This window comes from Psittacula echo (genome assembly GCF_963264785.1).
Source record: "Psittacula echo genome assembly, chromosome: 4".
Lineage (NCBI taxonomy): Eukaryota > Metazoa > Chordata > Aves > Psittaciformes > Psittacidae > Psittacula > Psittacula echo.
Window position 1 is genome coordinate 37,934,628 of NC_137738.1, and position 27,643 is coordinate 37,962,270.

General features: G+C 39.1%; 1 protein-coding gene across 1 annotated transcript in view; it reads right to left on the minus strand.

Annotated features, from left to right (window-relative positions):
- Positions 1-1,126: 1,126 nt before the first annotated feature.
- Positions 1,127-27,643, minus strand: part of EPM2A (EPM2A glucan phosphatase, laforin) — a 45,543-nt gene continuing 19,026 nt past the window's right edge. The window contains exons 2-4 of the mRNA XM_080616523.1: positions 25,198-25,372; positions 3,065-3,306; positions 1,127-1,676 (exon numbers count right to left, since the gene is read on the minus strand). Coding sequence (XP_080472649.1) covers positions 1,396-1,676; positions 3,065-3,306; positions 25,198-25,372 — 698 coding nt within the window. The 3' untranslated portion in view covers positions 1,127-1,395. The remainder of the gene's footprint in view (positions 1,677-3,064; positions 3,307-25,197; positions 25,373-27,643) is intronic.

A 27,643-nucleotide genomic window follows, 5' to 3' on the forward strand; every position in this document is an offset into this window, starting at 1 on the left:
TCAATATATATCACCTAAACTACCCTGGCACTGACTGGGTCTTTAGAGGAATAAGTTGGGTGGAAAAAATGAGATTTCACTGAAGAATAAACCTATAGAAATTAGGTTTCTTAATGTTTATACATTGCTAACCCTCTGTTCCCTAGGAAATGCTTTTTCTCCCTTCTCTTTAGACTTAATCTACAGCAAATTGGGTTTACCTGAGTAGGGCTGGAAGGCGTTGGTGCCACAGCTCAGTTTAGCTAAGGGACTAAGCAGCACATTAGGGATCTTCCAAAAGCCAGCATTAGCCTACTGAGGCTAAGCTCCTAAGAAAACCTCCTCAGAGTTGCTCTTTGCTCCTATAGGGGAAGGTATTCATTCAGTCACCCCAGAGATAGTTTCAACTGGGTAAACCTAGCATCTGTGAACATCTGTACACTGCTTGCACAAGGAGAGACTTTTGCTATAGTGCATAAATTAATCTAGACCAACAACACAGAGGCTGTGGTGTCAATCATGTGCCAAGGCTTGTCATATAGTTCCTAATAGTTCCTGGTTTAGCCCAGTGGTTACTGCTGAGATTGACTTAGCACATAGGAAAACCACTGTACAGCACTGCAAGGACCAGAGCAGCAAAATATATCTTTAAGATAGATATCTCACAGCCTAGGATAATGTAATAAATAGCAGTCCTTGCCTGCACCAGAGTGGACTGCAATAAATGGAGCTGATTCCTCTCTTCATGACACATCCCAGCATAATCCCGATCGCATAAAAGAATATATCTATAACTCATAGTATTTAACATTATCTAGATAGGCAGAGAGCAAATTTTAATTCACTGCATTAGACATTAGCTTTGGTTAAGAAACTGAGTTAAAAAATGAGTTTTCTTCTGGTCTATTTCATTAACACTGCTTGTCTACAAAATCAACAGAAAACACTTCAATAGTGTACACTCCACCTAAAACAACTGAGCAGCTTTGACAATGATCAGATCCATCCTAATTTGAACCTTCATCTAGTCAAACTTTGTATCTGTTTTTCTGAGAATGCCTTCTCTTTCTTGTCACTGAAATATTGCCAAGCCTAGCTATTTCACCTCATATCTTATTCAGTGTATACCCTAAAACCTCAGTTCCTGTAGGCAAGCAGTTAAAGTAAATCTTAGTTACCCTTTGCAGAGTTTCTAAGTCTCACACTTGCAGCAAAAGGCTTAAAAACATGAATCATATCAGCTTAAAGAAAGCAAATAAAAAAAACTCAAAGGCACTTATTTAACAAAGTTCTCACGACTTTTATGACAAGTTTATAATCTGAAGAGGAGAGGCAGGTGTCTGACTCATGATTTCTAAGTCCTTGGGGTTCAAATGTAAGGATTCCTCCTCACCTTCCTTTTCCACTTCTGCTTTTCTACTCTTGTATTTTGCATGAGGAACGAAGATGCCCAAATTTCTGGTAGAAATCATCTTCAGCACGATTAAGAGCTTCCTCGTCTATGTAGACAGCAGGTCTCCGGGAAGCCAAGAAGTACTGAACTTTCCGCAAGCTCCATCCCATCACATACTTCAGCCAGCCACTGACAGCAGCTGTAGACCTGCCAACACCTGCGTTGCAATGAACATAGACAGTGTGTCCGTTCTCCAGTAGCCCATGCAAGAGGCAGACAGCTTGTGGCAACATCTGTATTCTTCCTAAGGTTAAAAACAAGACATGTTGATTTGCATTTGAGGAAGTTAGGCTCATGGTTGAGATTATGCCTGCACAGCCTGACAAACTGTGAATTGTAATGGCAAACCTGACATACTTAGGGGTTTGGGTTTTTTTTTTTTCAAATGACCTTCTACCCTAACTTAGTATTTTCTTGCAACATAGATCACAAAAAAATCTATAAAATGCCCAAAGTCGTCTCTAAATATACATTCTGATTAACACTGGGAGGGTGGCATATTTGTTTTCACAGGAACTGAGACAAGGTAGCGAACTATGTCAAACAGCGCATCTTCCATAGCGTTAAAGTTAGCAAGCCAAAAATGAAATGTTTTTTTTAGTACCAGAGGTTTGTGAAGCTACCTATGTACTATTGCTTTTCAAAACTTTGCAATAAAGGCCTTTACATCAATAATAAGGGAGGGAAAGCAAAAGAGTATTTTCCTATCAACCTAATACTGATACAACTAAATTGTGTACTAAGCATATGGTTAAACAACACAGCACAGTTTTTCTCACTCCCAAATGGATGAATATACCATATTTTCTGATGCCTTTTCTCCCTGTTACCCTGGGAACTGAAACATCAGAGCTTAACTTTTCCTCATGGCACAGATTAGCACTGACATTAAGCCCTTTCAAATCCCTGTTTTAAGGGCTCCTCTCTCCCCTGATGTCCTATTACCGATATGACAGCTCTATTTGTGGCAGCAGTATTTCACTCCGTTGAAAGCACTCTCTTCTGCTGGTAGGTTACTCATTTGACAACATGCACACTTTCTAACCTGCTGGTTGGAAACAAGAGTTTGAACTGAGCATTCCAATGGAGGAATTAAAAATAGTAATTTATGTTACAACATCAGGTGCTATGCATATTGTAAATTAATTACAAATAATTATATAAATAACTGTATGGAAAATCATCAGACTGGGGTACTACAGCTAAAGAAAAACTACTCTAGGGGAAAAGGGAATAGCAGAGACAGACATACAGCACTGTCTCTTCATTTTTAACCAGCAAGGATAGCAAGCTGTCCTGCTGTGCAAGCTTGCAGTTTTCCACATACAGAGCATACTTTCATTACATGGGCTGAATTCAAGCTCAAAGCAAAACCAGTCAAACAGTTATCAATGTCACATGGCTTTAAACCCAAACACACATACACTATCAGACACAGAGTACTTTAAATGGCCTCTCTGCCTAGAAGAAAATATGATTTGTTAGAGACAATACACAGAGAAATTGTACCTTGTGTGTTAGCCATATTTTTTATGCAAAAACTTAAACAAAAGAAAACCAACAGCCCCAAAACATTCATTAAACTGGCAGAGCAGTATTAATTTACTGCGAGAATGGCCTAAGCATTATCACCTTCAGTGCTCATATCGGGGGTTGGCATCCAGACATAGGCAAGACCTTCCTCTTTGTACAGTTTCATGAGGATTTCAGGGCTCATGGGTTCCGGGTAGCGGTTGCAGCCCCAGGAATTCTGAACAATGTCCCATTCGGTCTGGAAGTTCATCACAGCTGTAACACCCAGCTCATGCTTCAGCTTGATGGTCACATGCTCCAGCTGCCGAGGGCAACTTCCCAGCCAGATGTTTGGCAGAATTCTGGCATTGAGAAAAAGTTGCAGTGGTACTGATTAGAATATCTGAACAAGGAAACTGCCAAGCATCATTCCGGCTCCAAACCTGCTTACCATCACCACACGAAAACTGCTAAGTGCAGCCTTTTCATGTCATGCAGTAAGCAGCTTCTTATTTCATTACAGTTGAGCTGGTAACGTTTGATGCTGGGAATCAAGTTCACAACCTACCACAAAGAGCTAGACAGTCTGAGAAAAAATTAGAGCGTAATTAGTGCACAGGTCTCCAAGGCATCCATCATTAAGCTTGCCACAGAAGCTTACTAACCTCACAGACTAGAATAAGAAAACTCTGAAAATTCATGCAATTTGCACCAAAAAAATAGACCTAAAAGATTCACATGATCCAGACCTGAATTATGTTATTAAACCAAACATATAGATCTATTCCAGCTTTGTAGCTACCAAAATAATGAGTAAAGCAAACAGAAAAAAAAAAAAAAAAAAAACAAAAACCAAAACAAACTGCCCCCCCCCCAAAAGAAACCAAACCACAATACCAAAAAAACCCAAAACAAAACAAACCAAAACACTCACAACCAAAAGTACCCTTCTGTGAGGAAACTCAAAAATGAATAAGTAATTTTCTTTCTCTGGTCTCGTGGAGTCTAGCGGGAACAAAATGCAGAATGAGAATACATGCCTAGCTTTCCTCAAGGTCTGAAGAACCAGAAACTTTGCAAAGGTCAAGAGGTATGTGTAGGATGGATAAACATCCATATTTCTGGTACTTATCTAAATCAAACTTCAAGACTTCTATCATTTCCCATTGTTAATTATCATAAAACTATCGTATGTCTCAACAGATTTTGACATAACTATAAACTGAATATTAAGAGGCTTGTTTTCAAATTAAGTTTTCTAATCTGCACCTTTGCTAACCTCTCTGGTCAGCAGGAATGCTCGAGCTAGTTGTGCTAGATTTTGGGCATTTTTGAGACGGACCTTTCCTCTACCAGTATGTGGTGTTGCGCCTTGAATACGGCATTTGCCATGGGGCTGGTACATGGCAAGTGGGCAGTGAAGCCCAGACTGAGGGCCGATGTACTAAAAACTTGCCTTTTGACTTGTAAATTGAGAAAACCAACAACAATTTATTGTTACCATGGAATAAATATGGAACGCTTCTTTCTGAAAGGTGAACATATGTGTTACAAACACATTAGTGCTTTACTACAGCCAAGTTTTAATTGTTCAGCTGTTCTCTACCTTGCATTGCAGACTGGCAGCTTCTAAAATGCAGCATAATTACTAAAAAAAACAGAGTAGCAGAAGTTTGACACAACCCTCTCACACAAATCAAACACCTCAATGTCACAGCAGCTGGTTTCTAGGGTTTCATTTGCTGGGGGGTCTGGTAGTCAAAGAAAAATGACGCAAGCAAACTGTTTTCTTAAGCACCCACAAATAAAAAGTTAATCAAAGGTTATTTAGGAGGAGATCTGACTGGATGACTCAATTGCCCTTTTCTACTTTAGTTTCAGTGGTAACAGACAATGTTGATTAAATCTGATCTCGCTTTAAATCCTAGGAAAAATGAAGGACTGGGAGAAAAAAGAGGACTACTCAGTTACAAGTTTACATTCTATAAACAAGGCCTCTTGATGAGAGCTCCTAAAAATAATTGTAATTCAGTGGTCAAATAAAAATTTTTTCCTCCTATACTCAGCATGCAGTTTAACCTGCAATTCAGAATTCGGTTTCAGATTTTCTTCACCTTTCCCCTTTTACACAAAATCTACCAAAGATTCAACTTCTATGGTTATTTTCCAGCTGTCACCACACTTAAATTATTTTTAATCATGTATTTATATATTGCACTTGGTTGTTTTCCCCCAGGACCCTACACACGCTAGACTGAATTATAACAATTCACTGTGAATGCATCTGAAACAACAAATGTATTCCATTTAATCAATGTAGATGCAAATAGTCTTCCCATCCTTAAGGAGAAAATGAATCTGAGGCACTGGAAGATTAGCATCCCAATCCTTATTTTTTAATGGCACAGGAGAAGAGGACAATTAACAGCAAGGGGCTTCCTCCAAAATCTGACATCCCCACCCAGAACCGCTTCGCAGTTCTGCAGGGGGTTAACAAGGAAACGCACACCTTGACAAATAAACAACCAGCTGACGCACCAGTAAAGAAGATCACTACTGGCGCCTCCAGGAAAAAGCGGCGGGTCAAAGTAGTTGGTGACTCTACTTTGAAAGGCACAGAGGCACCCATGTGTCCGCCTGACCCAGTCTCAAGGGAGGTGTGCTGCCTACCAGGGGCTTGGATCAGGGATGCTGCTGAGAGGCTGACTTGTCTAGTGAGTCCTGCTGACTATTACCCACTTCTCGTGGTCCATGTGGGTGCTCATGATTAACAGCACTAGCCTGGGCATCATTAAGAAGGACTACAGAGCCCTTGGAGAGGTGGTTAGGGGCTCTGGAGCTCAGATGGTCTTTTCGTCAGTTCTCCAGGATAAAGGGGAGGACCTTAAAAAGGCTAGGAGGATTGGCCAGGTTAATAAATGCATAGAAGGATGGTGCCATAGTCAGGGGTTTGGGTATTTAGAACATGGGACTCGATTTGGGAGGCGAGGTCTACTGGGGACTGGTGGAGCTGCTCTGACGACAAAGGGGAAGAGCAGTTGTGGTAGGAGGCTTGCCAGGCTGGTCAAGAAAGCTTTAAACTAGATGTGCTGGGGGAGGAGGGCATCGTTCCATCCCAGCACACCCACTCAATTGCCAGCACCTACAATAAATGCTTGGAGTGATCCAGAGCTATTTCAGCCACTCCAGCCAATGGGTCGGGTTCATTTGGAGCTCAGCTCAGATGTCTGTATACAAATGCCCATAGCATGGGGAAGAAACAAGAGGAATTAGAGATGTGTGCACGTCTATGGGGGTATGATATAATAGGCATCACAGAAACATGGTGGGATGGCTCCTATGACTGGAGTGTTGGAATGGAAGGTTACAGGCTCTTTAGAAAAGACAGGCCTGGCAGGCGGGGAGGGGGAGTTGCTATTTATGTTAGGGATAGGCTGGAGAGTATGGAACTCTGTCTGGGGACAGGTGAGCAGTCGACAGAGAGTTCATGGGTCAGGGTTAAAGGGAGAACAGCGATGGGAGACATTACTGTGGGGATCTGTTACAGACCGCCTGATCAAGGGGAATCTGTGTGGATGAAGCACTCTATAGACAGATAGGAACAGCCTCACGGTCGCAGGCCCTTGCCCTCATGGGGGACTTCAACCACCCTGATATCTGTTGGAGGGATGGTATGGCCCGGTACAAGCAAAACAGGAGGTTCCTTGATTGTGTAGAAGACAACTTCCTCTTGCAAGTAATAGAGGAGCTGACAAGGAGAGGTGTCAATGCTTGACCTCATGATCACCAGGCCAGCAACTTTAGATTTAGGGATTTAATTCACAGGGAGGGTAACCTGCCTCAGGGAAGACACCATGTTACTGCATCGGGCAAAAAACTCCTCCTCAACGAAGCAGATGCTTGTGCTGCTGCTTAAGCACCTCCTGTGTTACTTTTGTTGATAAAGGTTTAAGGCAAATGAGCAGCAAATTCAAATTTCCTTAAAATGCTGGGCTGTAAGCTGGGAAGCTCAGGTACTGCTTCCAGATCTGTTCAATCATCAGCGTACTCGGAGCAGGTGTCTTACAATCTCTCCTAAAATCAGTCAACCCTTCTGAAGAGTCACAGCTCTCACAGAAAAGGGTAGGATTCAAGCCTTTGGGGAATATATTTCATTAGAACACCTATCAGTTACAGTATTTCAGACATCCTTTTATCCCTATAGCTGCCAACTTTAATCAAGAAAAAGGACTTTACCAAAATAAGGAAAAATACTCAGGTATTATATTAGCAACAGAATGATCTATCAACTATGCCATTTGTTTATATCAGTAATATTTTTGACCAAGGTCCAGCATATTATTTTAAATAAGAAGAGATGGACTGATTCATCCTTCAGTGCCAGGTCAAGATGCAGCCTGATGTTAAAGCTTCCAACTCACTTTAGTTGTCTCACCAGCCTTCCTCAGATCTCACTAAGCATCTGATGACAGCAAGATGAGCGCTAATATATACATATAATAGAGCAATTTAGCTGAAACACTAGCTGTGTCCTCCCTTAATGCTTTTATTTCCTTAAGGTGTAGCATGCAACCATAGCTGCATATATCTTGCAAGAAAACTTCTGCATCCCCAGAAGAGAAACATACATAATTCAGTTGACCACAGCATTTTGTGATGCTCATATGCATACAGAGTGGTTTTTGCACTATGGGGTGCTATTACCCTGACACCACTACAAGCAAGCAGCCTAAGGGGAATGTAGGCCTGAAGCAAAATGCAGAGCTGGTTTTTGCAGCACTGTAACTACTGGGGACTGCTTTCAGTTACAGTGCATTCCTTTTCCCCTCCCTGATGGTACTAGAATAGAAACTGCTTCAGAATGTTTTCATAAGTTAGATTATTAACAGAAAATTATGATCTGTCTTAATCAAAAGCTTGTATTGACACTTTTCACTTTTAACTAAATTTAAACTACTTTAAAGACCAAATGTTTGATGAGAAATAAAGGGAGGCAGACGGATGGCAGAAAAAAACCTCTTATCTCTCTTTCCCTCTCTCTCATTTGACACAGAAGAGATTCCCCAAAAGTGTTGCTTTGGACATAATCAAAATGAGAATATAGGAAATCCTACCAGCTGTAGCTAAGATGCTCTTTTGTCTTTTCTGTACTCTCTGCCTTGTTACAAGACACATCACTTTAAACACTGATACCACTGGATTATGATGACTCAGAACTACCATCCTGCATGTGCTCCTTCTTTTGTCATTGGCATCCTTTTAACAACATGTAACGGCTTATTCTTAGGTACATACATGCCTTCCCTGAAGAACCAAGTTAGACATTTCACTCCTGGGCCTTTCTTTTTCTTTTCTTCTGAACCTGTGACAGTAAAAATACTAAGAGCACCTGCTAGAAATCAGATGAGATTCCTGTACTTGTGTCAGAGCAACCTAGAAACATTACTTAGATTACTATCTAATGTCCTGAAAAGCATCTACAAACACAGAAAGAATTTCAAACAACCAAATTCTGCTCTCCAGTGGAAGATCTGAAAACTTCCAAATATTGCTTGACACGTAGAAAGCACACTGAGGACTATCCTCACCTTCAGGAACATTTTCTTAAAAGTCCAACATGAATAGTGCAGTCACGGGTCACACTGACATCTTCTTGTCTCCATAATGGACAAAAAGAACAGATTATTACTTTCTGCTATGCAAAATCCTTTCACCTATCTGAAAATTACTAAAACACATCCACACAGTCTTCTATTCTTCACACACACACTTGTTCATCATATTTAAAGCACCAGATGATTTTTCTTTGCTTTTGGACTGTCCAGCTGGTCAACATCTTTTTAAGATGTTATGACTAGCACTGGAAAGAGGTCTCACCATTTCTAACAACTGAAGATTAGTTACTTCCTGTGCCTCAAAGGCTACATCCCTCTTTACAGTTCCCTGACTGTCCTTTTACAGCATGACACTGTTGGCCTACATTCAATATGGAATTCTGTTTTCAAGATCTCTCACAAGAGACGAGCCTACTCAAGGAGAGAGTAAAATCTGCCCAAAACAGAATTATTTAAGATTTTATTAGTTACTGCTGCCAGTGGTATCAAATAAAACTAAATGAATATACAGCAAAGGAGCAAATGAGATTCACAGTTGATGAATGCATCTCAGTAATGCATCATGCATTACTGCACACTTGGAATAAATAATCTCAGCCACTCATAAACATCACTGGATTTTAAGCTAACTACAAACGGTTAGAAAGGGAAACAGTACATGCTTGCAGTGACGCTTGGTGAAAGTGTTGCTTTATAGAGAGGTGAAAGTGGTAATATTTGCCTGTACAAAGAAGTGAACTGAAAATAACAGAAAATTTACAGTAACCTTCTGAAAATCAATGATCTCATTCCATGCACTCAAACTTTGAACTTTCTATTAACTTTTTTATTGTATTAAAAAAAGATAAAGAAAAATTAAAACATTCAAAATACAGTAGATACCAGCTATTTCTTGAGAAAATACTTTCATATGAGGGCAGAGTGAGATGTTAGCTTTAAGAGGGAATTAGATGACTGCTTAAAGGTAAAATATATGGGACGGGCAAATCAACTGGCTTTATCTGCATTAAAGAAGTAAAGAATCGCAACTTCCATAGAGTTTCACCAAAAAAGCAACTACCAACAGCTGAGAAAAACGGCAGATTTTTTTTCCCCATTTTTTAATTCTTGCAATCTTCCTCTAAGATACTGACAACATAGACAGATACTACAACAGAGGTTTGGGCTTGTACAAGAATTCTGGCTTCATTACATTTGCTTTAAAAAAAGGACAGAGCGATCTCTCAGCAAAACACTCCTTACCAATGAAATAATAATGTGGAACTGAGGGGCTACAACACTGACATTTCACTGTACATTGCACAGCACACCTGGCTAAATGGCTGTGGTCTTAATCCCTTCTGCTGACTTACTGATAAAGTCTCCTTGCAGAAGACAAGCTGATGGAGGCTTTGTGATGAAAGGCTTGACTTAAGTAGGATTGACTGAGCACAGTCTGATGCACTCAATTGCCCAGCATGCAGAAAAGCACTACTGGCCAGAGTAGGAAGCAAAGTTAGATGATACCACCGTCTAACTCACAGGACACCAAGATCTAATAGCCCAGGCCGAATACAATCACTTTAATCAATAATGATAGAATAAATGTCCATAACCTTAGCAGAAGTCATCAGAGGAAAGTGTTGATTAATGATAAAACCATATTACACTGAAACAACACAGCTGCAGACCTTGTAAAAACTCCTTATGTTTTCGAACAAAAAAAAAACGCTTTTACCTCAATGGCAATGTAGAAGGAGCACAAGTTGTTGCTTACAAATTCGTTCTGCTTTACCACTGAAAGAGTGCAATTTACTGTAAAGTTAAAAATTCTGCCTCAGGGCTTTAAATGAGGAGAATTAAACAGACTACAATGTAGTTCCAAGGTGGGTTTTTTTTCTTCTTATTTGGCACTGTGATGAAAAGTAATTAAGCTCTGGCAAATTTTCTTCTTAGATATAATTTGGACCACTTATCTAGCCTCTCACATGGGAGCAGACTTGGAAACTAAAAAGAAACACCTGCTTTTATCACTTTAGAACAACACTTTGTCATCTTAGCTATACGCAAAGTTTCTCAAGCCCTTGAATTCTGAGTGTTATGCTTAATAGGATCTGATTTATTTCACATTTTCAAGTTTATGCATGAATATGGCATCAAACTACCTCATTTGCTGATACGCAGAGCAAATAAGCCATAAAGATACGACCTCAAGCTGACCATGTCCTAAATAAAACCAGTTAAGAATAATATCAAACTGATAACTGAAATACAAGGTTACCCAGACATCCAGCTACAAAGCAGTGGTACAGTGCCCTCAGGTTCTGCTGTCTTAGGATGAGATTTCCATAGCAACAGCTTGATGGCACAAAAGGGCTTGGCTGACCCCTTTTCACCCACTGATCTGCATTTACAGCAGGTGGTATGGAGCCCTCTTCAGGTTACGAGACAAGGAGGAACCATGCTAATGCCTAAGCACAGCCCAGCTCTCCTACTCTTTCCTTCTGGTGGATTCTACTCGGGGGAGGCCTGTAGGCTATGTCTGCTTTATGGATTGTCCTAGCCTTGAATGCCCCAAGGATACGGGGAACGAAGGACACGAGCCACATAAAAGAAGTTTAGTCTAAATGGATCCCCAAAGTTTTCTGTTTATGAACCCTTCTCCCCTTTCACAACCACCCCAAACATTCCTTTAGAGGGAGCATTACAGCTTTATTAGAAGAAACTCACAAAAACACCATATAAGGAGAGCTTGCAGAGACCAAGGGCATGTCTAACACCCTACACCCAGCCACAGCAGGGAACGTATTTCATGAAAACACCTAGACAACTCGGACGGAAACCACATTCCACACTGCAAAAATGACAGTAATACTTGGACATATAAGCAGTGGCACAACGCCCGAGAGTTGCAAAATAATCCTTCTATTGTATTCAGTACAAGTAGACCACCATCATGAGAAATGCGAAGAAGGAAGAGAAACACCTCAAGAGCCCAGCAGACAGTTCCAGAGCAATCAGAAATCTAGAAGGCAAGTTTTCAAATAAAAGATTGAGAGAACCAAGGGTTAAAATCAAAATGAAAACACTGAGATGTTCCACCCTCAAGCACCCTGTGATTCTGGGAGACAGGGTAGGAGTTTCCAAGCATTTAAGAGATGGCTATAAAGGGGCTGGATGCTAATTAATTCTCCAAGTCTGCTGTGGAAAGGACAAGAAGAAATTACATTGTGCTAAGAAAACTTAAGAATAGGAAAGCTTTTTAATGGTAGGAATAGTGAGGTAACTGAATGGAGATTATCAGGGCTGTACAGTCTCATCACTGAGATGGGATGATATTTAAGATCAGGCAGGATAAACTTGGAATGATTTAAATGTAACTGAGACTAAGGCAGAGCAAGGAAATTGACTGGATGTTTTCCGAGGTCTCTTTGAGACTATGATCTATGATACTATAATCATAAACTTTAATTTCCATCTTTGGGCTCACCACCTATATTACTTTATCAAGCTCCATCTTGAAATAATTTACCCTCCCTGTCTTGCCTGCCTTATTTGAAAGGTCATGCCAGAATTCAGACATTATTCCTTTGATGTCAGAAACCCTGTTCTAATTTACATTCTAAATTCATTCAGAAGCAATTAATATCCATTGATCTTAAAGCAGGTTCAATTTCAATAATTCTTTGTCATCATTTGTACTAATTCATGAATGTCTTTTCCAAATAGTAATATAGCCTCTTTCTCAGTCCTCAGTTAACTATGCTTTCTACCTATCTCAGACACCAGAAGTCAAGCAATGGTAGCCACAGAGTTCCTTACAAGCCAATTTATTTAGCTTCAACTGCAGTGTCCTAAAAGCTACACAGCCTGGTCAGTTACTGATAGATGAGATAAACCAGCCTGATACAGCTGATCTCTTCCATGCCAGGACTAGAACATATTCCAGACTTGTGCCCCCTTGGGAAATGGAAGTGCAAAAGGGATTGTAAACCATCTTTGTTCTTCAGACAAAAGATCAAATTTATCTAATTCTGTCTCTAGAATAAGTGTGCATGCTCCAATAGATTCAATGGACCTGCTCTCATTAAGCTTGTAGTGCATTTGAATCTATATAGGGAAAAAAAAACATGCTATAAATTGTTCTCCCCTCTCATTCACCTCATCCCATTAAAAAGCTTAAAGCCAAGGAATTTATATCTTATACATTCTTTATAATCTATTTTATCTCTACTCTAGATATAACCTAAAATAACTTGGTCTCAGAGCATTTTAAGTACATGGCCAAAACTAAACTGTGGAAGATAAAATTTTAACCTCCCTGTATTCAAAGTGAAACATCTTATGTCATATTTCACTACATATTTCTACTGTGGAGATAAGAAACTAATTATTCACAAGCATACCAGTGCTTTGTAGGACAGGGTGTCCCGATCTAGCCCTACAGAACTTAGTCAGACTTTATTTTCAAACATACACCTGAGGTTTCTACTGATCCCTAAGGAACAGACTGAATACAGTAGAAAGCAGGATTTGCCTTTGTAGGAAATTACTCTTCTCATACTTTCATTTGTATAAACATTATCTGAAGAAAATAATGTCCCAATCACAAAAATTCAGCCTGAGAATCAAGTTGCAAGGCTTGCACTGAACAACGTGGAAAGGACTCCTCCATTGGCTTGTGAGGATTAATACTTAAATGCTCCAATTACAGAATCCTGTCTCATGCAGTCATGGTTGCCAATGGTTACTTCCTACATAGGTCTCTGTTAGGCTGCCAACATTCCCATTTGTTTTGAATTAGAATACTTGGAAACACAAGAACAACAGGCTGCTAAACTAAGCCAGATCGTAATAAGCCATGAATTTCTTGGCATTAGGAATGAGAATTTCTGACATTAATGCTTAGCAATGGGAATGATGCCACTGCTGGCATCCTAAAGTTAAAGCATCTTAACAAAATTAACTTAAACTGCTACCCATGAACTTTAGTGCCTGAAAAGTTTCAGGAATTGCTGGTAAAAATATCTTTTGTCTTCCTTCAGAGTTTACTTATAGCAGCTGCTTAGAAACCTAGACTGTGAAAACAATAAAAGACCACTTTTCAAAATGCAGCATAACAGATCCAATGGAAATGCATTCCAGTGCTTCAGAAACAAGCACATATTCATGAAAATTGCATAACTGCAAAGCACAGTTTATAGCAAGGTGGCCTTGTGATCCACATGGCAGCATATGCACATACGCACAAAATGCTGCAATCCCGTCAGAACTGCAACAGCCAGAGGAAGCAGCACATCCACCCCTTCTGGTACCATCCAAATACAACAGTCCTGATGGGCTCTGTATCTGTGTTCAATCCAGCTAGGCTATTTATCAGAATTTCTAAGCCCATGTAAGCTCATTTGCATTAATTTTAATGAGGGACAGACATATTCTGGAGTACCACAGGCTGGGAACAACATCCTAGAAATACCGAGAAAAAAGGAATCAATACACACCACAGCCAGCTACATAAATATCTAAAATAATGTGTTCCCACAATAAAGTCAAATCAAAGGGACAACAGCTGCTTGGTGCTACCATAATAAAATTGTCAGGAAACTTCATTTTAGCAGCATAACTGGTTACTAGATTATAAACATAAAATTAATAACCCTTGTGGATGAGTTACCAGCCTCAAAGGTTGAGGCTGAGACTATAACAGTGCTACTGAGAGGCCTCAGAAGGGCTTGTGTAAGACTTCTTAACACAAAACTGCAAAGTAGAGTGGGATCTTTTGAAGAAGTCTGGGATGTTTAAAGGGAAAAAAAAAAAAACCCCGTTTGACATAAATCCCATGAATGAGCAATGCTGTGGGTTTTATTGGAGCCCAAAGATTACCAAGGGTTGTCTATATTTTTAAACGGACATTTTTTAAGATTTCTTTCTTTTCCTAGCAATATCATCCCACCTGATTGGAAATTGAAATTGCAGGCATCTGAACGAATGTATTAAAGTGATCTACTGCCACTAAAGTTTATGTAAATGTGTTTACATTCTTGGCTGAAGCTTGACTTTGTAAATTTGTAAATCGTTACTCAGACTGGATAGCCTTATTACCTAGAACTCAAATATATTTGAGAAGCTTTTTCCTCCTTTCATCTCATCAGATCAAAGCAACTCATTAATACAGGGAGCTGAGCAATTCAGTCTTCTGTATTGAGAGCAGTAGCTAACACTGGGTTTAGGAATGGCTTGCACACAGCCAATCCTTCAACCTGGCAGCTGGACTGCAGAAAGAGGGAATGCTAGAGAAATTAGAGAAGCTGTATATCCTCCTTATCAGATCTTCACCTTGGGACAGCAGAGGCACAGGATATAAGTGCCTGGAGGGTTTTGAAAAGGCAGTCCTGGAGAAGCTAGATAAACTAAACTAAAATCTCTAGAAGCCCACCAACACTCACATGTATATACTAGTTCCTAGCATCCAGATCCAGAACTGAAAGACACAGCCATGGAGAGTCTTGCTGCTGGCCCACAGATGATGAATGGACTTTCTGCATGAATGCTACCATCCTGTTCCTGCTGCTTATCACTCATTTGAAGTTACAGGTAGGTAGGTAAGAAAGTAGGTGGGCGGGTAGGCAGGGAGAAGAGAAGGGGAAGGGAGGAAGGAAGCTTCTACTTCATTACTGATTCTACATTTTCTTGTCTATGTATTGAAACTGAATTTCATATTTCCTATTTTTCCTCTTCTTGCATGCTTAAAATCATCATTCTACTATTAGGTGTTTCACTTCAAAGAAAAAAGGCATTCCACTTAAACTTACAAAACATGATCTATTAAACTAATAAAGGAAAATTTATATTTCTTATAACTTGGCAATGTCTATGACATTTGACTCAATTTTTATCATAGTTCACAAGAGGGCATACATTAAACTTCCGAACAATAGCAGGAATTATGTACCTGACTCCCTGAAATTAAATTTCCCAAAGTACAAGCAGTAAAGGAGGGCAAAAGAGATTTTCAGTTCAGCCTCTTAATATGTTCCCTGGGAAGACACAGTTCATTTCTTCGTGGTTTTGTTTTTTCCTGCAGAGAGAGAAATATATATGGGAAAATACAGCAGCAATTTGATAATTTCTATTTGCTGTTGGGAAATAAAACACTTATGTCTCTGAGACAAACTTCAAAGAAACTAGAGCTACATTCACGTTTCCTTTCTAATAAATAATTTTTTATCCTTTAAACAGGATTCTGAGTATTTTTATACAGTGGAGCTTTCTTAAATTATCTTGTGAATATCTAAAGCATTTAAGCATAATAACTTGCACTTATATCTCTTAGCATTTATGAAAATTAGTGAAAATAGAGGTAGAATTCATAACTTAATAGCTTCAGCTTGCTACTGGTTTAACTGAGCTATCTTTTACACTTTCCCATTTCATTTGAGCTGAAACAACTATGCAGTTGTTTATTTCCAATTTTTCTGACTTACAGGTTATCTCTTTCAGAAATAGGGAATACATTGAGCAAGCAGATACCAACCAGCCAGTGGTAATAAACTATCTGATGGTAATAAACTATCAGCTTTTGGGAACTGCAAACTCTCTTGTTTTGAGCTTTTTCTTCCATAAAAGTCAGCTACAGGCTTGCTGGGCTAGCAAACAAGCTGGGAGTGGTGCCTGCTAAAAACCATGGGAAGCGTAGACAGAGTGGGTCCACACTGGAAACACAAGTCCCTTGTTCAAAAGTTTCACCAGCTGTAAATTATGGAGTTCTTCTAGTAAGTTTTTCTGGTAACAACCAAATACCTGAATTCGCTCCCTCCTGGTAACCTAAATAGCAATATGGTTGAGTACACAATCTCTGTTTTTGAGAAAGAGCTTCTGCTATCTTTAGATAAACTATATTAAGAAATGCCAGTGATTACAGAGCACCTAACAAATGAATGAAAAAGCTAAGAGGAAATAAGTATCTGCAACATAACTGGAACATCATCTTTGGTGAAAGAGTGATGGTGCCCCTTCCCCAATGTCCCAGCTGTGAGCTAAATTGCCCAGGATTTCACAATCTCAGTCAATTTCATTCACAGTCAGCAACACCGGCAAATTGCTTTCCAGTGGAGACAGAACTTTACTCCCTCGCTGACAGCCTGAATGTTAAACAGTGAAAAGGCAGGAAAAAAGGCTGAAGACCTCCAGAAGAAATACAGACAAGGGGCAGGGAAGCAGAGTAAAACAGAAAAAGAAATTAGAAGCAACAACATTTTTTGCTCCCTAAAAGTGATACCCCACACAAAATTCATATTTACTAGACTATCAACATTTGTCTGTTATATCCCACAGAGAAAAACAGAACAAGTAAGTGTGTTTACTCCTCAAGGTTTTTCCATAAAGGATTTCCAATCTTCCTTCTAGCTTTTGCTACCTGTGTCAACAGAACTGTAAGGTTTTCTTAGGAAGCAAGGAAATTTCATGCAGCAACACACCTATGAAAAGATCTACTTTAAAGACCAAGCGTCTTTGCAAGTATTACCCATTGTAGCTAGCTGATGAAAGGCATTCATTTTCCCATCAGTAGCCAGCCTCTGCTTGCTGCCTTTTTATTAATTAAATATTTATTCCTAAATTATTATCCCTCTAAATAAATAACTCTCAATCAAATGCCCATTCCATATGCCACATATGAAGGGCAGAATGCTACAGAAAACTTCAGGAAAAAATCCAGATAAAACTCACAAGACTATCCAGACAGCATGTTAAGCTCCCCTTTAGCTTGTTGTGTCCTGTTGCCCACTCACTGTTTAGAAATTACTTGGTTGAATTACTACCTCTTTTGAGTTGAGCCCTCATTTCAGGTTTTCTTCTAAAGCACCTTGCAAGCCACAAGCTCCTCAGATGGGAATAAAAGCCAGTTGCTTCCATGAAGCAGCCAGTATTTCCAGCTTTCCCTCTGCCACCTCACAACGCTCAGTCCAACTCAGCTACCCACATTTTACCAGGTTTTCAAAAATTTTTTATATTTCCCGAATTCACTGAGCTGACGAGAGGCACATTGAGCCATGCTCAGTGTACTTTATATGTATAATTTATACATAGAAATTATTTGGTTTCCAGAGAAATTACATGTCTAATGCTGCCTCAGAGAGCTCTGTGCCAATGTGGTGCTCCAAGCAGCAGGACTGTGGCTGTGGTCTCATTCCTCCTCCTGCTGCCACATACACTGGGACAGTCCAGGGGCAGCACTGCACACACCTCATAAAGCTCAGCCCTGTGACTGACAAAATGACGTTAACTTGTGAGAAAGAAGTACATGAGGAGCTTTGTTGCTGCAAAAACTCTTTTGCCTCGTGGGCATTATTGTTTAGGGTTTATAGCAATACTCTCAGGAAATTACTGCACACTCATACTGCTTCAGAGTTCAGGGATGCCAACTGGTTCTTCCTTGGCTGAGCCACAGGGCAGCTTGAAGGTCCTTGACATTACTTCTGAGTCTGACTCAGAATTGATTAAGAAAGAAAAAAATCTTCTTCAGATCTGTAACATCCAAAAGATTTCCTTTCTCTCTCTTTGCAAGGATAAGGCATGGAAAGAACTTCACAACTCTGCTCTCCCTCATGAGGAGTGTAACAGAGTTAAGAAGGCAAACAAGACATAAGAAGGTGCTGTGGAAGCCATCTCTTTCTACTACAGATGAGTGCTAGACATTCCTTTGGTGGATTTAGTAATTTCTTAACCATGAAAATATTCTGTCCTTCATTACAAACACATTAGTTCTCATCAAAAGTGAAATCCACTGTACTCTTACTGCGCAATCACGTATTATTCTAATTGCTCTAATAATCTAATGCAACGTAAAATACCACATTAAAACATTTATAAAATGTTCTGTTACTCAGATTATACGTATGAACTGTTCAAAGTTATTAGTTCATCAATAATGACAGTATACATTGTAGCTTTATAGAAAGAAGAGTAAACACCCAGAAAAGCTGATGAATATTAATGATGCCCACCATGTAAAAAATCACTGACATAAAAACATTAATAGTTCACAAGTTTGCTATATTTCAGTCCCATTTGCTGGCAAAATCATTCCCTCCCACAATTTTATCACTGTTTCATAGATAATTTACTGTTCATCAGCCATTACTTCAACAGTGTCATTCCAAAGTCTAGATGATATTTTGTGTCCCTCAGCCAACACAGTACACAAAAAACCTGGCAGCATGCTGGTTAGCAGGCATTCATGAGATTTAAGAAACCAGTCACTGTAGGTAGAAGTCATACTCAGAGTTCAAACACTGAAGACAGTCATGTAAAAATCTTAAATCTAAAAGCTCTGACTTTCTTCTTCTGGCAAAATTTACATCACCTGTTCTAAAGCCAGATTTTGCTTGTTACTATGGCACTCACAAGAAATGCAATTAGAAATGAGTAACTGACATCCCAGGAGATCCCATTTCAAGCTCCTTTCAAGTGCTAGGTTGTAGGTCACAGTGAGGGAACAAGAGATATGCTGAGAACAGCTATTTGATAACACTCAGAAAACCAAAATGACTGAAAAGTGGATTCCCACAACCCAGTTCACCCACAGCATTACGCAGGCACCAGGGTTTGTGACTGTACTGATGTACAGCCTACAATGCTATTTCTGCTCACAGTTCACAGGACTGAGATTTGTAGCTAACTCTTTCATAGTCCAGCTTAGGTTATCCCAGCCAGGTGCCATCGTGTTCATGCAATGTAACAACCCTTAGAAAGCAGAACCAGTTTTCAAGTTTTTAGCCATTGTTAGGGAGGGCACAGAGTAGGGAGATCACGAAAGAAGAAACTTTTTGTTTGGATGGTAAACAAATGTGGAAGAAAAAAGCATTTGTTACCCAACACAGAAATACATCCAAATTAAATAAACAAATAAGGACTTTAAAACCAGATGAAATGCTGAGCTTATAATTTGTCTTCTCTCCTCCTACTTCCTCACGCTGTCTTAATTTTCAAGAACTTAAATAATAAAATTGCTTAAAAGTCACTTCTTACACTGTTATAAAATCCATTTTATTCACAGCAGAGACTAGTAAGAGCAGTTCACAGCTCCAGTTGAGGGTGATATAGGAAAAAAATGAAGATATACAAGTGACAAAAAAATAGAGTTAATCTTTGAACCATTCTATAAAAGATGAATCCCATTTTTAAGTAAACAATGGCTCTAATTTAGTTAAGTTTAAGACTATAGCTCAGTATGAAAAAAAATAATATTCAAATCAGTGGCCAATGTCCTCATTTATGAGATAAACGTATCACGAAATGTACCTTAAAATATTTTCATCATTTAAAGTATAAAATGGGCAGATAACTTTAAAGTTAGAACCCCAAGTACTGAAATGAAAAGGCAAACTCCTATTGATGTTAAGTATTTTTAATCAGGATCATTTTACTGGAATACAACTGAAGACTTTTGTTCAGGAGCTCATTATTTCTTATTTTTTGCTCTAATACCACAAGTATCTTTTAGGCATAGGGGACAGCTAGCTCTCAGCTTTTAATGTTAATTATGGTAATCTCTGTAGACATCATCACCTCTTCACTTAATTCATAATGTAGGCATAAAATATCAGTTCAGCTTTCTACTACAGTAGCATAGTTCACTGCACTGTAGGCTTTTTTTTGCGACAGATTCCTCTTTAAAGCTTTTTTTATAGTTCAGTAATAAAAAAATTATTTCATAATTACACTTTGAAGGGTATTTTATTTTGTGAATGAATTAAAACTGGTAAGTCAGAAGAGAAGTTAAAGAGTAAAAATAAAAATATTTTTTCCAGTGACACAATTCAAAGGTAATTCTGAATTTAAACTGCACCAAGACGGACATTATTCATTAATAGAGCTGAGGGATGGGATACAAGATCAAGATGAAGACACCAAGCCCTGGTAATCTATAAAGGGTGTCTTTAGCACAGCAATGCTCAATGCATTGCCTAAAGGCAGCTTCCCACTCACAACTGAGACATCCTATAGCATCTGGAACAGCTGGATGGGGTTTACAGGTATGGTCAACAAGCTATAAGAAACTATGTTCCTGTTGCGCAGTAGCTGGAGTCCAGAGAGGAAATTCTAGAGTATCTCAGATGACACTAGACAGCAACATTCAAGCAATCAGACAGGATTTTTAATATCTCATTACAAACCAATTGAGATCTCATAAGCATCATCAGTGGAGCTCGCCAGCAACTCAATTCTTCATTTCATTCTAAAGTAGACATCTAGTTACCAGTGAGCTGAATTGCTGTATACAGACATATGAATCTAGTGATGTCAATCTCAAGCTGAGTCCTACCACAGATGCATTGAAGTATATCTTTATGTTCATCAATACCAGCAGTGTTCTAACATTCAAATAGCAATAACTGCGCCTCGTATGACCCAAATAAGTTAATAGAAGTTACATTATTTCCCTTCTCCAGTGATTCTCATACAAAAACATACTCAACCAGCTGGGGTTTTTCCACCCCAATGAAAGATGCATGTCAATAAAGTAATTCACAGAATTATTACTACAGGCAAAAGGAAACTCAGTGTTCATCAGCAGAATGCTGTTTTAGTGCCTCCAGAAGGTAAACAAGAAATATCTCGACTTTGCCCTGGATCACTCCTCATCCACTCACCTATCTACATTAACATATTAATATAAAACAAAAGGACACCTTTTATGTGACTTTCCTGGTCATCCCCACTTAACATTTAACTTAGGTTATAACCTGCATTACTATGGCAGTGTAGAAGGAAACCATCTTACCACCAAGCTACAAAGCATTTGCAAAGACTACATCATATATTAAGTTTGATTTGTAAGCATCAAGAAACAAATGAACAAAAATAGTATTTCCAAGCACAAAGGTTTATTTTCTTTTATCTTGTGCTTTATTTTGTTTCAATGGAAAGGCACATAAACACTGATGAGAGCAACACGTTCATACACTTCATGATTCCTTGGATTATATCCAGTTACAGGAACATTCCACTCGTTCCATAAACATGAAATACTAGTATTTAATAGCTTTAATGACTTAAAGTGCAAAAAAGCTACTATAAAAAGCATACCTCATAAAACTGTTGTCAGGTCCCACGGCTACTCTCATACAGCGACTCCTCTGTTACATGCTTTCACATTTAAAGCTAATCGTGTATTTTCCTCTGAAATGTTTAGCAGCTCTAATAATATTTCAGTTAGAGATAATTGTCATTGTTGTCTGAGGAACAGACTGGGGAACTTACAGAATCTAGCTTAGCGGCATTTTACACGCAAAGGATGTAAAAAATGTTTTTCCTCTTCAGATTTAGGAGACATGACCCACAAAAAGCATACACAATGAATGACAGTTATGAAGACAGTATATTTGAAACATGTATTATTAAAAAATTAGACACCATAGATGGCATCAAAGTGTATCTCCTAAAATGAAGAGGTGGTGGTCATACAGCATATTTGAATGAGTAGGCAAAAACTGTGCAAACTCACTAGTTAACAGAGGTGGATTTAGAAATCTAAAATTAGTCTGAAAATGGAAAACTGTAAGAAGATGTCTTTCCCTATCAGTACTATTCATTCCCACAACGCCTAACTTAATTCTGCCATCAAGCATCATTGTCTCCAAATATTATTTTGAGGTTTTTTATTTTCAGCTGTCACTCTCTCCCTTGCTCTCATGCAATACCTTTTTTCTAAGAACTGCAGACGTTCTTTATATAAATAATAAGGCATATAACAGCTATAAATTAGGAAGTTCCACCTTTCACAGATGGAACTGGAACAGAGCTAACATGCCCCAGAGTTATAAATTTTCTGAAGTTATCTTCTCCCAGAAAAGATTACAATAAGTCTAATTTAATTTGGAAAATTACTGTGACCTAAGTGAACTCTCTGGTAATTCGGAGGCATCTTATTGCAGTAATATCTAACACAAAAGAGAAAGGAGCTGTTATTTTTTTTTCTGAATCAGATTTCAGTGATGTGTGCCATTATATGTCCGAAACAAGTGAACACTAACACCAGGGAGGTATCAGTCATGACTCTGCAGCTGCAGGCAAGCTCCATATCACACATTAAAAAAAACAATCATTCAGATCATGCTATGCTTAAAAAAAGCACCATACACTCTCCAACCCAAATGACCAACACAAAGCGAGTTCTCTAAATATAACTTTAAACATAAATTCACTGAATTTACTCACTGAATTCAATGAGTGAATACATCTATACTGAGCAAGAAAAATCTGATTCCTCAGAGCATTCCCATCACCCCCAGCATGATTCAAAATTACTTTTGGCAACAGCAGAGAGCCCGCTCTCCTCATCCTGCTGCAGCCCATTTCAAGTTGAAGCAGCAAGGTGGTAGTGAAGCTCTGAGCAACTGTTTCTAATTGTTGTGAGCAGACAGCCGACAAGTAAAATCAGTCCAAGGGTTCATGCAGAAGGCCATTTTCACAGAGATAAACTCTCCTCTCCAGCTAATTCACACATGGCAATCCTATTAAGTGGAGCAACATAGGGAAGGGGCTTACTTCAAAAGTTTCCATTGATAAATCATTTCTTTCCAGCTACCACCGTTCTGTAAAGATCCTACAGCCAGTGACAGGACTCAGAATTTGTGCTCATAAAGCTCTCCGTGGTACTGCTGCCTCCGTTACTGCATGGGGAAAAGTTACCTTAGCTGGATAACTTCGCTCTGATCATACTTTTAACCACAGAAGCAGAGGGACTGGCTCTTTGCTTCTGTTTGGGGATTTTCTGGTAGGTTTTTTTTGTTTGAGGTTTATTATTTTATTTCTGGTGATATTAATCTGCATATTTCTCTTCTGAATCAATAAATCTATTACAAAATAAAGGCATTTTCATCAGCTCACTGCAGCTGCTCTGCCAAAAAAAAATATAAATCTTAATTAACCAGTAATTTTGAGGCTGTTTATAACCAGCAGAAAGGTGAATCTGACCCAAACTGTTAATAATTAAAAAGTCATTTAAGGCTGCATATCTTCAAAGTATTAAAAATAATTATGCAGCAGGACTGTTAACGGATATGCTCACTTAATATAGCTCAAAGAACTGAGATAAGAATTACTGAAGATGTACATAAAAGGTTGCCTTGCAATGAAGGTATGTGTGTGTGAGAGGGGAACGGAGGAGGGGATCCTCAGCCGGAAAAGACTACACAACTCAGAAAATTTTCTTCAGATATTCTTTAGCAGAATCTGCAGCTTTTCGCCTAATCTTGGAAACATATAGTCATGCAGATAAGGCAGTATTAAATGGATCACTGCTGCCTCTGGAAAGAAAGATAAGTTAGCCTCTGGTGTTTTGATATTCCTTTTCTGACAGCTGTTCTTCTTTCTCTCAAACTTCCTCTGCCAAGCAAAGATTATTTGGGATTGACAAATCTGTGCTTGGGAATAAACATGATCTTTTCTCTGATAGGGTGCTGGAAATGGATGCTTAAGATACAGATAATAGTACAGTCTGTCAGGTGTATTATATAGCTTGAAGGAGCCTCAGGGAAAAGGTATCAAGCCACAAGAATACCTACATATGCCTAACAGTGTTCATGAATCCATACTATTCCAAAAGATAGTAAGGGCATGAAATCTTTCCCTTATACACTGCAACTCTGACAAGAAAACAGCCAATTCTGCTTCCTACCCTGTGGGAGGGTAGAGACCAAACAGTAGAAAGAGGAGACAGTGAGGCTGGTGTAGCTGCAATGGTAATCTGGAGGCATTCACACAACACAATGCTAAGACCTAATGAAAGTTCAGAGGTGGTTTGATTTCTTTAAAAAATACATACCCCTTTGGGATCACTAACTCCTCTGTAACCACCACCAGCTGCACATGGTGTATCAGGGCTGTCAGCATTCATGCAACCATTATCAGCCAACAAACTTGCTGCCACATCCATGATGGGAGATGTGGAAAAAATTACAAATAGCCCCAACTTCTTCAGTGCCTCTTTCTTAAACACCAGCACTAAGTCTGCTGCTCTAAATACAGCATGTGCTTTATCTGCATCCCTAAAGGGTAGGTGCCCTCTTCTCTTTAAGCTTTACTGTCTCCTAATTCAGGTCAGGATGTTGCACTGGTGCTGCAGTGGACTCAAGTGAACAGCATGGAAGTACAAACATTTTAAGACTTGTTTAAGTTCAGTATTTTTTTAAAGGCATGCATAGAAGTAGAAATCATCTATAAGAGCAGTTACTGCTGCACATGAGCGATAATGTAATGCCCTAAAGTTCTGGTGCCGGAATTTATTTTTTTTGCTTCCTAGGAGATGATCTTCAGCAAAATAATCTCAAACCAAACACACTACATACATGCAGATTTACATGTGTGTATGGACAAGCACTTGAAAATGACAGGTTTTCAGAAATTTATCCATAAATTGCAACTACTTATTTTCAGATATGATGCAAAAAAACCTGTACAGGCTGCAGGTACCCTTGAACTCAGAATCTCTCTTTCTTATTGCCAAAAGATATATTTAATTGCAAAGAGGTGCTGAATCTCTGTTAAACTTTTGTGTTACATATATACTGCCATTCAGTACTTCAAATTCACTTTACTCTATTAGTATTCTGTCTGAATGCTCGACACCAGCCAAGCCCAGCACTTTTTTTTTACCTGGAGTAATGAATAGCTTGATGTCCTGCAATATTAAAATAGAAGTCAGTTGTATGTTTCATCTCATCAGTATGTCCAGAGACTTCAATCCAGTGTGCTATTGGGAGGCAATAAACTCCATCTACTATGTTGCTCTGGTTGTAAACACAACATCGATCATGATGGGGCCCATCACCTAAAACAGAAGAAAGGACAATTGCAGGCTGTACATCTTCCGAAAGATTTGCAGGAGATACGAACTGAGGAGTGGTGTTTGCTGCCTGTTCAAAGTGCATTTCTCATAACACATTGTTAACATCTGAAACAGCGGTAACAGAAGCACTACCACAAAGCAAGTGTTCAGCGTTTTTCAAAATTTCAAATTATTTTTAAAATCCCAAACATTAAAGCTGTATAAAATTCTCAAATCATCAACTGTGGCACTTAAAATTTCAATAATAATTAATTTCATTTCAGTTCCTCACTTGATGTCTGATAATATGTGACTTCGGTGTTTAATGTTTCTGCTGTTTGACCTCCGTTGGGGGGGTCCAGCTTGCTGTGGCACAGTCTAGCTCTGACACAGTACAGCAGTGTCACCTTGCCTCAGGCTTATTCCCAAGGAAATTGCCAAGCTATGAGAAAGACATCAGAGAAAGCAGAGAGTTTTTCTGTTCAAGATCAGAAAGGTAAAACCATAAACAAAGGTAGGACTGGTGACACTGGATTTGTTACCAGCTTAAGGGTTCAGGATGAAAAACACCTCTGTGGAAAGGGATCAAATCTCAAAGAAAAGCAAGCAGGTGGCAGACAGCAACCCAGAAGCGATGAAGATCTGTTTCAGGGAACAGAGAAGACTGGTCCTCCTTCACCTCATCCACAGCTGACTGGCAGCAAAAACTCTTGGATGTCTTGTCTTGCACAGGACACACACTGATGCCTAGCCTAGAAGTTCATTAAATCCTACCATATTTTATGTTTGCTAACCAATAAACAGCTGCTTTGTACTCTTCAGATGTACATGTCCCACTTACAGAGTTTGTTCATATACAGTAAAAGTTGCCCAAAGTGACCCAGAGAGAGATGGTCACATCTGTGAGTGATCACAATTGCCTAAAACAGCCTTGTCTAAAGTAAGAATATTTACTTAGTTTTCCATAACCTAATATCCATTACCCCTTCTTCTACTCTTTCAGCAATAGTGTGAGCTTTAGTACAGAAAACCAATTTTTAAAACCATGACAGAATAAGCATCTTCAATTGAACTGGGCTGTGTCAATAAAAGGTTATCTAGCCTCCAAAAATTCAGCATATATATATTCTCCCCCTTCCCCCATTTTTACATACTTATTGTAATACTAATTGCCACGTAGGAATTACTGTGCAGATTATAAGTGACCTAGTCTATGGCTTTCTTTTTATGTAAGACTCTCACACTTATACATTATTAATGATGTCAGAACATTTCTGAGTAAAATTAAGCCCAAAGGAGTATCTTCGATTTCACACTGCACGTGAATACATGACCCGCTTCCAAGCACCACATTTAGGGAAATTTGCTAGAGCAAGTGTATTTTGGGAGACGTATTAATGCAATGATTAGAGAATAAGACTGATATTAAATACTGAAGCTCAACCTCCTTATTTCCAAATGACACACAGAGTGTTTTATCATAATTGTGACATATTATTTACCAAAAAGAAAAAAAAATACTTAGCAGAAAACTATTTTCTCTGTATTGCTGAACCACTAGGCATCATATGCAATAGTAGGACACAGCTTTTGATAAATACGGTGAGCAAGGTAAGTATATACCTCCTGAAGCTACAAACATCACCGTTGTATTTTTATCTCACATTTCTAATTGTTTGCACATTCTTAGCACTTCTAAACAGTATTTAAAGACAGCAGTTTACATTGATAAATACAACAGTGTAACAAAACCTATGGATGTTTATGACATTTGTCATAAATAATATTCATAATTGTCATATTCAAAATCTTTACAACCACAAATAACACATCTTGCCCTCCTCATTTTACTCTCTCACAACTGTCTGTAGCAGCGCACATCACCATGGCCCTGCCTTGTCATCACAAGGCTGTGTCTGACCCTGACCCTCACCTGCTGATGGGCAGATATCCCATCCCAGCTGCGGTCCCATCCCCAGGCTCCAGGTAGGTGGCCTGATGCCTGGGACTGCCAGCCCCACGGGGTGTCCTGCAGCCCCCACGCAGCTGCCAGCCCTCACTGCCCGCTGGCAGTTTTGAACCATGTTCTCAGGATCTCTGCCTCTTTTGCTACTCCCAACCCTATTTTATCTTGCATGTGGGTGCCCTTGTACCCACTCTGGCTCCTTCAAGGACTGCTCCTTCCATTGTTCACAGCTCTTCCTCCTCTCTCACAAGGGTTCCTGTATAAATGTTAGCAATCACAACCTATGACCTCTTCCTCCTGCTTAATTT